Source organism: Rhea pennata, chromosome 20, assembly GCF_028389875.1.
Source record: "Rhea pennata isolate bPtePen1 chromosome 20, bPtePen1.pri, whole genome shotgun sequence".
In the NCBI taxonomy this organism is placed as follows: Eukaryota; Metazoa; Chordata; class Aves; order Rheiformes; family Rheidae; genus Rhea; species Rhea pennata.
The window spans coordinates 7583635-7599070 of NC_084682.1; the positions used below are offsets into that span (position 1 = coordinate 7583635).

Genomic DNA, 15436 nt, shown 5'->3' on the forward strand with positions numbered 1-15436 from the left:
AACAGAGAAAGCAAAGCTTTAGAAGAGAGCTAAAGCTACATATCAATTGCTAAGCAACAGCTCCAGTATCTTTCTTGTTATATATGACAAAAAGATTTCAACAAAAGGCATCAAAATAAAAATCTTCAAAGTCACAAAAGTAAGGAAGAGTGAGGTCATTTTATCTCCTGCTCTTTCTCACTAATCCTGGATTTTCTCTGCAAAAGTACTTGATTTAGATTGTCCCAGAATTTTCAGCACAGAGAACTGACAACTTCCCTTTGCTTCTCTCCATGTTTTCAGATCTTTTAAAGACTCAAATCTCATTCTCTCTTTGTTGCTCACCTTTACAGCAATATACAAAAAGGTCCTTTAATCCAGCAGGTGATTCTCTTTTTCTGTTGCTTTTATAATCCTCCCTTTATCACCTGCAGGCACAAATGCAATGATTAGTGCTCCCTGGATGCTGGTTATGAAGCTCTGCTTCTTGTTCAGTCCTATTAGGCCCATTTCATATTAGAAGTGTTACAGAATTAAGCAATGCAGAAAATTTAACAGACATTCAGGATAAAGCTGTATATATAAATCTTCTTAAGGACCCTAAATTATTGATAACCAAAGTACAATTTCTATTTTATGAGACTTTCTGTTCTCTCCCACACAAAAGCATCAGATCTCCGATGTTTGTCTTTAATCATAGAGATAACTAGTAAGGCAGGTTGTTTCTATCATTATGCTTGAATAATAAAATCCACACCATTTAACTGAATAAAACAGCTTTTCTCCAGACCATCTCTGGAAATACAGTACAAGGACTGACTACATTTTTCTCTCTTTGTCAGTAAGAGGTGTAAACAAGGAAAGAGAAGAAGCACAAAGAGAACCTGAACGGAGCTGATGGACAGATACGTGTGGTTCTTTCAGGTGGGAAGAGACGCAGAAGTGGAGGTTCTTGGGCTAAGGAAGATGAAACAATGCAGAAGAGCAGAGTTGTCCTACTTGAACAGACGAACAGAAGGAGAAAGGAATAAAGATTTCTGGATCAGTGATACAAGAGCCCTTTGTACTGTATGCGCTGCATAAAGAGGCCTTCAGCTAGGAAAGAGTAGCCTGCTACAGAGGTGCTGCAACCAGAGCACGCCTTGCGCAAGGGGTTTTGCTCCCAGCTCCTAATAAAAGGAGAGAAGTACGTGGGTCAAGCACAACAGCCACTCTCGGCTTCTCAAACACTGCTCTGCGGCGTAACGCAGGCTCCGGCGCGATTATAAAGCTCCTCTCAGCCACGTTAAGGACTGTTAAGAAAGAACAAAAGTGGTCACAAAGCCCGAAAAGGCAAATAAGCTTCAGTCCACGTACGCCGCTGCACGGCAAGGTTGTCCAATCCTGCAGCGCGGGGTTCTCAGAGCGGCAGCGCACACGCGGTGCGCGCGATTTAGCGCACACACCGAGCCGCCGGCCGCCTGCTCCGGCGCAGCCGGGCCCGCGCGGGCGGCCACCCCCGGCCCGCTCGCCGCCCCCGGCCCGCTGCAGCCTCCAGCCCCAGCGGCCTCGCAGCAGCGACCGCCCGGTCCCGGCTCCGGCACACGGGCTGCTGCGCACGGACAGGCGTGCGCGCGCGCCGGCGCCCTTCCCGCTCCCTCACCCGCGCCCGCACACGCTTGCACACGCGCTCTTGCGCAGTCGCTCACATCCTGTCACTTATTCCCACACCACCGCGGACACGCTCGTCCCCTCCCTGCACAGCTACCCGCCCGCTCACCACCACACACACGCCCTCACAGCCCCTCCGGACACGCGCCTGCCCCGTGACACGCGCGCTCCCGTCGCAGCCGCGCACACCCGCACGCTCCCTTGTCACACACACACACACACGCTCTCACACCCCCTCCTGACACACGTACTGTCTCACACATACACACACACGCACGCACACACACACACACGCTCTCACACCCCCCCGACACGCGCGCTCCCGTCGCAGCCGCGCACCCGCGCGCTCCCTGTCACACACACACGCTCTCACACCCCCTCCTGACACACGCACTCTGTCTCACACACACACACACACGCTCTCACACCCCCCCGACACGCGCGCTCCCGTCGCAGCCGCGCGCACCCGCGCGCTCCCTCTCGCGCACGCGCACTCGCGCCCCCTCCCCCCGCACTACATCCCCCAGGCGGCCCCGCGCCGCGCATGCGCGCTGCTGCCGCGCCGCCGCCGGCCGGGAAGTGGCTGCCCCGCCAGCAACGGCCGCCGCCGGGAGTCACGGTGAGGGGCTCGGCCGGCCGGCGGGGAGAGGGGAGCGGCGGGGGCGAGCCGCAGCGCGGCCGGGAGCGGCAGGCCCTCGGCGCGGCTGTGGGTGCCGGCGCCCGGGCGGAGGGGCAGCCCGGCGGCCCCGGCGCGGCCGCGTCCCCCCGCGGGACGGGCGGGCGGGCAGCGGCGGCCCCGCGGGGCGCGTCGCTCCCCGGCGAGGCGCTTCCCGCCCCGGGCGCCTTCGAGGGGCGTTGAAGATCCGTTGTGCCCTCTGCGCGGCCTCGCCGCAGTCCGGGCGGCGGGGGCGAGCTTGGCTCGGGCTCGTGTCCTCGCCTGCCCTGGGAGCTCTCCGGGACTGCGGGCGGGCGCGTGGGGACGGGCGCGCCGCGCGTGGGGACGGGCGCGCCGCGCGTGGGGACGGGCGGCGCGCCGGGGGCCCTGGCAGGGCTGTCCTCGCCGAGCTGCAGCGGAAGGGCTCTCGCCTCAGACCTCGGCCTCCTGCCGTCGGGGCCTCGCTGCGCCGCGAGTGCTTTTACACCGCGGCTTAACCGTGCAGTTGCTCCGCGACTTGGTTTCCTAGATGTGCGCAAGGTCTGAAACAGTCTCCCCTTGTCTGTGGGTGACAAGTGACCCGGCCTTTTCGCTGGAGAGCTGAGTCTCAGCACCAGCCTCGGACGGTGAGCATCTCGGATGGGTTATAAGCATAAATAGCAGAAGCTATGGTAATGAGATGTCTCTGGTGCTGCAAAACTACTCTGCAGCTGTGGTTCTGCAAGCTGTTCGGTGCCGCTAGGTGGGCGAAGTCCTCCCGCCGGTCCTGCTTGCGTCTCCTGCAGAGCTGCCTCAACTCACCAACCCAACAGAAAGCCATCTGCGTTTTCCCCTGGTTGTGTTTTCTGCCCGGTTAGTGATTTGATTAATTCTGTAGAGGGGCCTGAGGAGCAGCAGAGCTCGTACAAAATAAAATGTCAGGGACAGGTAGTTGGGAATGGGGTCTCCGTCTTTTGGAAGCCCTGAGCTTCCAGGGCAGCTCCTTTCCTGTAACAAGGAATCACCCGATAGTGCTCTGAAAGTCTGCTGCCTTAACTTTTCTGTGCTTAATGAATTGTGCTGTAGTTATGTGGCCTAGAGAACAAGGACATAGTTCTCCTTTTACGAGACTCTGAATTCCTCCTTTGCCTCCAGCCCACGATCTCTCGTGTTTGTGTGGGTGTTTGCTACTGCCTGGACAACTCCTGCTTTACCTCCAAAGCTGAGGGCAGGTTTTGTAAAAGGATCTTGGAAATAGCAAAGTATCTGCAGGTAATTGTATGTGCTCTCTGGTATTCAGAGGAAGAGATGGTGTATTTAAACAAGGAAATGGTAAGACTTTGCTGATGTAAATCTGTTTGTGCCATGTCATGTTTTATTTAAATCTTCTATGGTCATCTTTAACTACTAATGGGTGTGCTATATGGCAAAGTGGCAGGACTGGCTGTGAAATGAATGAATCACCAGCTCCCATTGGCAGGGACTTGACTTTTGACTTCTCATACAGTGTCTTGGGATCCTGCTGCATGATCCGGCAGGGAGCTTGTCCTCTAAACGGCATGAGTATTGGCGTCTTGAGAGAACTGGCTTCCTGAGACTGGGTAGGAGGTTTTCTTTCTACCTGCAAAAAGCAAATGGGGGAGGGGGGAGCTTTCTTGTTACTAATTGAAGTTTTGAGGAAAATGGAGAAGCCTTCCTGATTTTGCCAGGTTTGCATTCCCATGAGTAATCTCCCCACAAGTAAATAATCTGCTGTTTCAGTGCCCTGGAAGGACCCTGGAGCAAGTGAGTGGGATGCTGGGTTTGGTTTGATGCCAGGCAATTGTTCTTATATTCAGGCATACCTACCCTGTTCCCTTTGCCTCAGCATTCCTATTCATTCGTGCCTAAAATAAGCTCTCTGCCTAGTTGATAGGCAAATGCTTTGTTCTGCTTCAGTTGCACTCTTTATTTCTTCCTCCAAAGAGAATTTTCTTGAAGCTTGTTTTGAATGGAGGGAATCCCGGTTTTGTGTGGACAGGTTTTATTTCTTCCATTCTTTTGGCTGTCATCCTAGCCACCTTGCGCTATAATTACCAGCAAAGGTTACGAGAAAACAGGACTGTGTTGTGGTCTGGCTGGTACGCATTGGCATTGCTGGAGTTCTTGCTGTGACATCCCCTCTACCACTTTGCTGCATTCTTCCCCATCTCCTGGGTCACTGCTCTCTGTTGTGCTACTTGGCACTGGGTGTATGTGTATCCGAAGATGTGCTTACAATAGCCAAAGCAACAGAAATCAGATTGTTATAGATAAATTGTTGATAAATTAGAAAAAAATAAATGATGGCCCCAAGATGGCCAAGCTGGGCAGGAGTCTGGCCTCTCCTAATGCTCACTTGATTAATCTGTTCCCGTTTCTCCCTGTAGACACCACTGTGGCCTGGTGAGGCATCACCTGCTGCTGATCTTCCTGAGTTCCTGCTCAGGACTGAGTGTCTTTTTGCAATATGTTCCCTAGTTTCCGAGGGGCTTGAAACAGCACTTATAGCGTTTTTTGCCGGCAGTCAGACTACAGATGGGTGGGGAGCAAAGTCTCTGAGCAGCGGTGGCCTGAGCTGGGCAATCTTTCTCTGTGGGTGGAGTCAGGCTGAGTCCCGTTTGGCCCAGAGCACCCAGGAGCGATGAGGTGTTTGGGATTTGTGAGTTGAAGGCCCATTTTCCCTGCCAGTATATTCCCTCAGATATCCAGCAGGAGCTTCAACCCCTTGCAGAGAGCCTCCAGAGAACCTGTTGCACAAGCGTGTTTGCAGCTCCTATTGCACTGGGTGCAGAAGGGCGGATTAGATGTCACAGGGTGCCGCAGGGAGGCTAGCTGAATACTGTTCCAGTGACGCACCCCCTCTGCAAAGGGTCCCTGGCTTATTACAGTGCCCCCACTGCCTTCTTCTAATTTTGCATGCACTTTTAGTCCATGTATAATATTTCCCAGCAGTTATCTATAAGGGCTTGTTTGTAACCCTCCCAGTGCCATCTCTCACATGCTGTTAGTGGCACTTATAAATCTCTCCTGGGCACTCTCTTGTCTGAACAATTTGCTGAAAGGTCTCTGTGCTCTGAAGGCCCCCATTCTGCTGATTATTATTATTTTCTTTTTTTGAAAAGTTGCAGGGCCTGCAACTTCAGCCCAGCTCAAGGACTCCCAAAGCCTTGTCTTTTCCATTTGAGGTACAAACTAGCTCATCACTTAACTTTCTATCAACGCTGGCAATTTCAGGTCAGAAACCTAAAAAGGGATGTAGGATTTTTGGAAACCATCTCTGACTTCTAAGCTCTTGCTTTTAAAGGAAGAATCTGTTTTATGTGAAGTAGAGCAGCTCTGAGAATTAAATGTGGCTTTTAAATGCTTTAATTCCCCTCGTTCATACCTGCCCTTCCCCTGGCTTTCTCACAAGGTTTTGCTGGAGCTTGAGGAGCAGGAGGGGAATCTGCTGGGAAACGCAAGTGAAATACACCAAATTCTTTAACTTATCCAAGTCTCCACTTAAAGCCTTGTGGGCAGATGTTGCAAAAGGTCTGTTAGGGCACAGAGAACAAACCAAACAAATCCAAGTTCAGGATCTGAATCCAAGTTAAAAATCACCTTGTAAGTGGAGGACACTTGGCTAGACTGTTCTAAGTTTCCACTTCAAGTAGCTGGGTTTGTGCTTTCATTTGGGACATGGTGGTTCGTTAAGATTTCTAATTGGAGCCAGAAGACTGACTGCTGAATAAACGTAGCTTTTTGGAGTAAGTTTGACTTTTGGGTCAAAGTGCAATTTTATGCCTTTTCCCTCCCTTCTTTGCCTTAACTCATGCACTCCTGTAATTTTGGCTTACCGAAGTTCTCTCCTGCAATGGATGGTGTGCACCCCTTGCTTCCCAATCCTTGCAAACAGCTGCCAGCTAGAGCACTGTTCAATGATAAGAACTGACAGGAGGCTGAAACGCACCCCTTGTACCTCCTTTGGACCAGCAGTCCCAGTGCAGGAAATAGCTGTCCTTACTGACAGGAAGCGTGCTCGTGTGCAGCCAGTTGGGTACCTTTGCTTGCATGTGGGAGCAGGTTGATGCACGTGGTCCAGAATTCAAAGCATCGCTGCCTTCCGAGGAAGTGAATAATAGACCTTTGTTACCTCTCTGGTCTCAGCCAGTGTCGTGGTGAGTGCAAGGTGGTATGTGAACGAGATGGTGTTCAGTGCTTTTCTACTGTGATCTCTTCTTTTTTTTCCATTTTTTGCCACTGTATTTTAAAAACGAAGAAAAACAAACTGGTGGCTCCCTCCAAAAAGGCTCTTACTGCTTGTCTGCTCTGCTGATGACTGTAGGATCTGCAAATCAGTGTTTGGTGACAAAGACTTTGGGGAAAACAAGGTGTCAGTTCTCTAATTGAGGTTCAGAGCATCTAATGAGAGTGTACAGCCCCATAGTGGGTAGGACAAATTCATACTTCAAGCACAGTGTGGGAATGCTGATGATCTCTGAGAAGTAATAGTACTGGTGTGAAACCTGCCCTGAAAGAACCAGTAGAGGCAGGTGTCAAATTTGATATCAGATGTTTGTGTAAAGTAATTTACTGTTTTGAGCAGTAAAATAATCATCATTGGTGTATTAGGTGGAGAGTGAATTACAACAAAAAAGATTTTTTTTTGTGACTAGAGCCTTCTGCTAGAGCAGTTTGTCACCAACAGCAGTCAAGATGAAGGTGTTCTGTAAAAATTTAATAGAGCAGCTCATAACTAATTTTCAATGAATTCTCGGAGAAAACGTTAGTTTCGTCTTATAAATGCAGACACGTGGGTGTGTCTCTGCTCCCTTTTTTCTCTCCCCCTCCCCCCTTTCTAAGCTAGCAAACCACGCAAGAATGATGGTTGGGACGCTCCAAGAGCTTAGGATCTTCCCCCATCCAGCAGGAATGTCATTCTCCGTGCAGATGGCATCCTTCAATAGGTACCACCCACTGCTTATCTGCATCTTGGCGACCTGAACCTTTCTATTTTATGGGAAAGAGCCTCATAGCTCCCTGTTGAATGGTAGTAGTAAAGTGAGCAATCAGCAACATGAGACCTTAGGAGGAAGAAAGTGATTTTATTTTAAAATGAAATTGGTTTCATTTGTTCACACTCATGCTGTCATACCCACCTGCACAAAAGCACCAATATGGGTCTCTCCAAGTGTCTGTCCAGCACTCAGGCACCAAGATGCACATGTCCAAATGGTCTGGACAGGATTTCTTGTAATGACACAGCAGACAAGGGATGCCAAATATTAAGTCCTCCTGATGTCTCTTGAACTCTTAGCTTGGCAGTTGTGCTGGCTTGAGTCTGCCTTTTTATATCCTTTGGGAAGTAACAGTAATTGTGATCTTTTGTCTTTGCATCCTGTCACTCTTCTGTGAGTCATCAGGATTTACTTGCTAACCTTTGTCTCTTTATCTGGGTGTCTTAAGGCTCCTATTCCCTCTTCTTCTCAAGATCATCTCTTAATGGCTTGTGTCTTTGTTCAACTGACACTGTCCCTTGTTTCAGGATGTCCCTTGTTTTCCAACCTGAGAAGCTGCAGGTAGGTATGATAGGATCTTGATGACCCACTGAATTTAAGTACCATAAATGAGGTTTCATATGCCCTTTGATACTTCTTGTGCCTCCATACTTGCACATTTCCATTCATTTTTCGTTCAGATCAATCTTAACATTTTTTTTTATAGTGTGATTTGTAGACTCTTGGGTTGGGCAGAAAGGATTACCTTCTGGCTTTATGTGTATGTATAATGCACAGAGGGAGTCAAAGGACTGATTCTGGATCAAAACTGAATGATCAGAAGCCTGAGCAGAACTGGCTTCGTAGCCTTTAGGTTCAGATCACAGCAAGAAGAGTTTATGAACAACTTGCACACACAAACAACTTGATTAAACAAGTGCTCAGAGAGCCTCTACTCACAAGCTGGCAACTTGCTTTGGGGTGGTTTGAGAGCTAAACGCTGCCAGGACCAGTTCTGAACGTGGGGAGGAATGCAGGATAACTGCCTGTGATGGCACATCCCTGCCTGGTGAGCCTCTGAGCTCTGGTCAGGGCTTACAGATATGCCAAATGTGAATTATCCTCTGCAGCTTTGGGGTAGTTCTGCACAGGTCTGCAGCAGCTCCAGTAGTATCTGATTCTACAGGCTGTAGGAAGCAGTTTCTCCAAAATGCTTACAGTCTAAGCTAGTAAGAAAAGTTACCAGCTTTGGTAAGGAAATATGGACTGTGGGGGTGGTATGTGATCCGTCTTTGACTGGAGAGGATTTTGAGGCTGATCTAGTTCTCTGTAATCTCCTGAATGCATCAGTGAGCATCTTCTGTGAAAGGCTGAGCTTGTTTCTTTCTCTTAAATGGTTTGTGATGTGGATTCAGGGTGGCATGGGTTTGGGGTGTCATTCTCAGCTCAGTGTGCTCTCTTTGTTTCTTTGTGCAGGTCCCTCAGAAGAAGATGATATAAAGCCAGCCAGTGCAGCTGCTGCTTCCAATTGCTTTGTACCCTAGACCTCAGAGTGGAAAATGGCAGCAGCCCAGGGGGCAGGAAGCAGTTCGGCTGGGCCATCTGGGCTCCCCAGCTCTGCCCCAGGGCACAGCAACTCCCCAGCTGTGGCAGTGTGGGAATGGCAGGATGAATTCGGGAGGTGGAGGCCCTACCGAGGGAACGTGTGCAGCTACATTGAACAGGTTTTCCAGGCCTCTCAGCAGAAGGGCCGACGCTTTGGGCCAGGGCCTGTCAACAGCATCCCCTTAGGACATGCTGATGCTGTCTTGGCCCCCTACGTCATTGACATCCCAAGCTTGACGCAGTTCCGACAAGATACAGGTAAGGAAGCCTCCCAGCCCATATTGGATTTTGTTGAGACTGCATGTGTGCTTAGAGTCAAGTGGAGCCTGGTTCTGGCAGGAGAGCCCTGCAAAGCAGTGCTGTCTGCTGCTGCTGTAAGGCCGTTCTTTGGAGGGTCTCTGATGGGTGGTGTGTCTACTCCTCTCCTGGTACTGTCTGCCACCCAGCTTACCAGCACACGTGCAAGTTGTTATTGGCCAATGTGAATATGCAGGGCTGTGCGGCTGGGCTCAAGCAGGCCCAGCTCCTTCCCAGGGCAATGATTTCAGGCAGCAGGTGACCTCTTAAGGAGCCTTATCATGGGAACTCTGGAGCTCAGAGCTTGTGAGCCAGAGCCCACAGAGCTGGAAGCTGTCTTCCTGCCCCCATCTGCATTCATTCAAGACCACTCACACAAAAAGGCCTTTTTACAATTCAGACTCTCCCAGTTGATTCCTTTGTTCCCTCTGTGACTGGAGTGCCAGCTGCTTTACCTTGGCATGCCGCCCTGCACAAGCTGCTTTGCAAAAGCCTGCAGCCCCCGCACAGTGCTGAAGTGCTGCAGCAGAATATCCCCCTGCTTCTCCTGTTATGTGAGGCTTGCTTGCTTTCTCCCAGGCAAGAAGAGGATGGGCTGGTCTTAGCAGCAGGACTGAGACCTAATTTTCATTCTCATCTTGTCCCCTTTGGAGTCACTGAAGCTAGCAGCTCAGAATTTGTTGAGATGGCTCTTACCCTCTTTTGCTCCAGATGTGCTGAGCAGCTGTAGCATAGAAAAGGAATGGGGGTGGAATGTGTGCTCTTCGTCACCAGAAAATTCAGGAAGATCCCAAATTACACACCCTAAATGAATGTCTGCTTTGGAAAATTCTCCATGAATCAATTCTCCTCTACCAACACCCTTCTTGTTATCCCAGGCTGCTGTCAGATGGGAGATGCAGGAGATGGGGCAGTGTACTGGTTTCTTGCCACTTGAAGCAATAAGTGAGCAGTATCTTGAATCAACTGATCACACAATTTTTAAAGGAAGGAGAAGCAGCTGGAGCAAAATAAATGGTTGTTACAGCTGCATCTGTGTTCATATCCTAACATTATAGCACTCACCAGTGGCCTTGAGATTAGTTCTGCCCAAGAGTTTCCTGGGCAGAAGGAAACCAGAGCTGACACTAGTAACCGTTTCTTGCTTTCTTAGTGCCGAATTTGTGAAGGAACCTTGGGGTTCTTGCCTTTTCAGCCAGTCTCCAAACACGTAGGCAACAGTCCATCTCTCTAGAGTACCGTCCGTTTTCAGAAAATGGCCTGTTGATGATTGCTGGGTTGGCACGTGATCAGAAAGGCTTTTGCCATCAGTTTGTTGTGGTTCTGATCTCAACCTGCAGCAGTGGATTATCTGTGGGAGCCTGTGAGCAATATGTCCCAGGGTAAATAGGACATCCTTTTTCAGCAGTGGAGTGGTGTCTCTGTAGATGTCTTGCGTCTCTTTAGTCCCTGGGAAAGATCTCAAAACAGCTGGAAATACTGTCCATTGCAGAAGAGTTAGAATTTAGTCATCTCTTGGGGGCTAGCCCTGGAAGCACCAGCATTTTCAAAACCGTGTTGGCTGACATAGCCTCATCATTCCTCAGATGATATCTGTGGTGGAATCTTTAATAACAAAATGTCTAATTCCACTTCGTAGCACTCCCACAGTGTTTCACACTTCATCAGAGTGGTCAGACCTGTGAGTTTTCTTCCGTGAGTAACTGTGCCCAAATTGTCTTTCAGTGTGAGCCTTGAAAGTGCTCTCATATCCCCTTGTTATGGCCTAGATCTAAGCAAAGCTCTTTTCCTCTGCAGGGCTCCCTACCTTAAACATGAACCTTTCTGAACAAGCAGCCAGCTGACCTTTGTCATGCTGGAGAAAAGAATCTCTGCAGGAAACACCCTCATGAAAAATCTTTAAACAGAGCAAAAAATAGGCTGTTGTATTCTGCTCATTAGCTGTTACAGACAAATAGGCTCTTCAAAGGAAGCCAGGGAGAATAACAGGAAGCCAGTGTTAGCTGGATGAGCATCCCCACCAACAGGAATGACAGCTGTGGAGGGGGGGTCTTGAGTGCAGGATTAGCCACAAGCTTCAGCTGCTAGTCTAGGCAGATTAGCTGGAAGTGAATGTAAGTGAGCAGCAGAAGTTGTCCCCTCACTACAGCTGTTTGCCCACCCTGGAGAGAAATGCCAGTTTGCCTGCCAGCTTGGGGGAAGGGGGATATTTTCCAAGAAGCACTTGCTCTCAGTCTTGTTGTTGACTCCTTAAAGCTCTTCTCCTTGCTGCTGTTTTGGGATCATAAAGATACAGGTTGCTTACCAACTCCTGAAGTCCTTTCTGTGCTGCTTCTGTTCTGCTAGTGCAGCAGGGACAGCTTTGCTTATCCCATCTTATGTGTGTGTCCTGCTGGGCTTTCTGACACCTTGCTTAACATGGGGAAGTCTCTTCTCTGCTGGGAGCAGGTACCCTTACTTGTCTCTAAATATAGTGCATTTCTCACCATCTCAGCTCCAGTACAATCCTATCACTAATCCTCCCTCCCCTGGAGAGTTCTTCTCTGCTGTAGCCTGCCTGTTAAAACTGTAGATTTGCACATGCCTTTATTTAAAGCTTGGCAGGACTTGTTTGCTGAGTACGAACAGTTATTGCTTGAATTTGCTCTTGGCTGTGTGCTCTCATTTCCCATATAAGAAGCTGCTTCTTGGCTGGGGAAGAGCAGCTTGGAGCTGTTGACACCTTTGACCCTGATTTCTGCAAGATGAAGGTCTTGTTCTGGAGCAATCTCTAGACTTTGTGGTTGAGCTATTAGAGTTCAACTCAGTTGAATCTTGTACAGAGGAAGCTACTGTATTGCACTGTTGGGTGGTAGCTTCTTAGTTGGTTTGATTAGATGTTTCCTGTTGGATAGCGTCAATGAAGAGCTGCAATAAGCAGGGAATGCTTAGTGCTGCTCGTTAGCTGAAGCACTAGATTGGGATCGTCCCTGGCTGCTTGTTCTCTGCATGTACGTGGACAAGTTGTTTCAGTTCTCAGTGCCTTCAGTTCCCTAGCAGGAAAGCAAGTCCTGGTATTCCTTACTCTGGCACATTCTGCCTTTGAGAAATTGTCAGTCTTTATTTCAGCTCTGAAACTCGGATCTTTTTTTTCCTGTTTTAGTTCCTGGAATTACACATTAGGATATCTCTGTTCCACAGCGCAGGGTCCCATTATGGTCACACTACCAAAGCACTGTGCGGAAAACATAAGCATCGTTTACAAAGAAGCCTGGGAGTGTAATAGGAGGAAAAGATAAGACTTCCATGCAGTCTAGTACAGTTTTTAGCAGGGATATATGAGGCATTTAAGTGCCCTTATGATTTAAGTCAAGTCCTAGCAGTTTTCACAGCCTCCCAAAAGTAAGAGATAGAAATGATAGCAGTGTGAAGTAGAGATGCTTGAACCAGCATCAAACCAGCCAGAGCTTGAACACAGCTAGCAATCAGGTTTTGGTGGTGTGGAGTTCAGAGTGCGCTGTTCCTCATTCCTTGGGGTGTGATTGTTGGTTGTTAAGCTTACTTGGATTGCCTGCTTCCCACAGAAACATGAGCAAAATTCTGGGGCAATTCTCTGCAGACCAGAGATGCCAAAACTTGTAAATGGGCCCTTTTTCACCTTGGCTCCTGAAACTTGGGGTCATAACTATCATGACACCTGTAGAGGCTTTTCTTTCTTTCTCTTGTTGCTGTTCTTGTCCAACTTCTCCTTTATCATAACAACTTCTTCACTTCATTCCTGTTTGCCACCCTTCTGCCTTTATGCCCAGATGTGCTAGCCCTGCAGCATTTCCTGCCCCTCTTTCTCAAGGCTGAGGGCTGTTGAGCATTTTCTGAGCAGGAGCAGTTTTGACCCTACTGCAGGAAGCCATTTTTGCAGAGGTTAGACTTCTGTTCTGTTAGGTAGCTTGCTTCCTTCTCATTAGACTTTTCCTTTAAAAAAGGAAAAAAAGCAACCCAGAGTGAAGTCACCTTGGAGAGCGAGGCTTTCAGCAGATTTTGAGCTCTGGCTGTTGCTGCAGAGCAGCCTTGGAAAAGCAGTGTGTCTGTTTTCATTCTTCTTCCTTTGTGTGAACAGCTGTTCTCTGCAGTTTCCAAACTACTTTGCTGGCTTTTCCTTTCTAGTCTGGCTACGTCACCCAGCAGGCAGGAGCCTCAAGAAGTTGGCTCTGTTGGTCCTCTGTCAGGAGAAGTTCTTGTCCTGCTCTTGTAGGACTTTACCTACTCCCCTAGAAGGGAAGTTGTCCGGTCCCTTGTGTAGTCAGAGAGTAGTTGTTTAGCCCCTAAGTGCTTCTGCAAAGCACTTCCCAATGGTGTCATGTCTCTATAGTTACTCTGTTGTCAAGGCTTTTTACCAGATCTGTGCCTCAGCCTGATATTTTAACAGCAGAGAGGCATATGTTATCACTGTGTCTTTACGCTTGGGTGTGTCTGTCTCTCTAGCCTCTCTCTTTCCCTCCCTTCCCACCCTTCCTTCCAGCAGCTTTTGAACCTGTTGTCAGCCCTCAATCGGATTTGGCACAGGGACAGAGATCTTGGAGTTATTGCATATCTCTTAAGTTTCTCGAGCAAGCACAGCCATCTTGGAGAGAGAAATTCTGTTAGCCTCCCTGCTGAGGGAGAGGTGAGGGGGATCATCCCCATTTAGACACTAGCAAATCTGTGCACTAATGGGTCACTGAAACCACATCCCTCTTTTTATTTATTTATTTTTTTTATTTCCCTCTGCTCACAAAATGGTGCATGTGTGTGTTTCCCCCATCCAGGGACAATGCGAGCTGTCCGCAGGCACCTCTTCCCTCAGGACTCTGCTGCCGGGCAGGGCATCGTGTGGGAGTGGCAGAATGATGAAGGTGGGTGGTCCCCCTATGAGATGAACGTCTGTGTATTCCTGGAGCAAGCCCATGCCACAAACCATCAGCGGGTAGATCTTGGACCCTTAGGCTACAACTATGAAGTTGACTTTGTGGCTCAAGTCCAGACCAACAAGACCACGAAGTTCCGCCGAAGCGTTCAGAGGCGCTTGGATGTTCCTTATCCAGTGACAGCCACCTCGGGGGCTGTTCACTCAGGAATGGTTTGTTCTTGTCAACAGTGCTGGTTTAACAGTGGGACTGGTCCTATCACCACACGCTACCGGCACTCAATGATAAACTTTCCCAACTCCTCCACTGCACATCAAGTTTCCAGTAGGACGACGTCGATAAGTTCTTCTGGCGTTGGCTTTGTGCCCTATAACAAACCAACTTTGTCTGGAGCAAAGTCAGCACCAAGACTCAATGCACAGAGCACGTGGGCTTTGTCTCAAGCTGGAAGTGCTGGGGGCCCCAGCGCAGGACTGTCTGCATCTAATGGAGTCAGGTACAGAACCTCATTCACCTTAGAATACGGTGTGAGTGTCTGAGAGACCTGGTGTGCTCTGATCTTCGTTGTCTAGGAGCCTTTCAGGCCCAGAGGACTTTACAGTGGCCTTTTCCCTAAATGGAAAAGGAGGTGTTTGTGCCTTTGTGTCCTGTACGGTGGATAAGAAGGCTCAAAAGCTTGTCTTCTCTGCTTTCTCTTCCTTTTCTCCTGCTTGAAATATAGCCCCTATCTGCTCTGCAAGTCTCCGTGAACCACTGGAGAAAGTAGTTAAGTTGTACTTCAGGTTTGAGGAAGCTAAAGGTGATTTCTGTTTACATTTAAAAACAGCTTAGGGGTGGGGGCTGGATGAATGAGAATAGGACTTGTGAATACCCATATTTTATTCAAAGTATGCAGCAAAGGAGCAGAAAACTGCTCTGTGTTCAAAGCTCTTCACCTTCAAGGAGGGACTGCAGAACTCCACATGTGACTGAGGCCCTGTGAGTTCTCTGACAAAATTAGAAGGTCCATGTTTGACCTTTCTAAGGTAAACGAGCAGAAACAAAACAAAACTAGATTTGCTCAAGGATTTTTAAATCTATCGTGAAGATGTTCAGAAAACTGTAGTACTGAGTCAGTATTTTACTTTCCCTTTGCTCTGCTCTCCCTTTCTTTGAAGACTTCCTTAAGCCATATTGATCTCCATCTTACCTGAAATCAATGGGATAACATTAGCAGTATTAGAGTGGTTCCAGGCTATTCATCAGACTAAAAGCTGATGCAGAGCAGAGATACCGCTAGATAATCGTGGAAGAGGTTCCATGTGTAAGTCACTAAGTGACTTTAAAATCTAGCTAAAGCCTTACGTGTTGAATGTTTTTGGACATTTGCTTTCTCTTTGCCTTTCTTTAGA

At 48.8% G+C, this 15436-nt stretch overlaps 1 protein-coding gene across 5 annotated transcripts in view; it reads left to right on the forward strand.

Moving 5' to 3' along the window:
- The first annotated feature begins 2188 nt into the window (after positions 1-2188).
- DTX2 (deltex E3 ubiquitin ligase 2) overlaps positions 2189-15436 on the forward strand; it is a 46109-nt gene continuing 32861 nt past the window's right edge. For 4 of the 5 annotated variants that reach the window (XM_062592244.1, XM_062592247.1, XM_062592248.1 and 1 more), the window contains exons 1-3: positions 2189-2248; positions 8737-9123; positions 13947-14541. In XM_062592244.1, the coding sequence (XP_062448228.1) occupies positions 8820-9123; positions 13947-14541 (899 nt within the window). In that variant the 5' untranslated portion in view covers positions 2189-2248; positions 8737-8819. Of the gene's footprint in view, positions 2249-2835; positions 2911-8736; positions 9124-13946; positions 14542-15436 lie in introns of those variants that run through there. The other variant, XM_062592246.1, reaches the window with a different exon arrangement.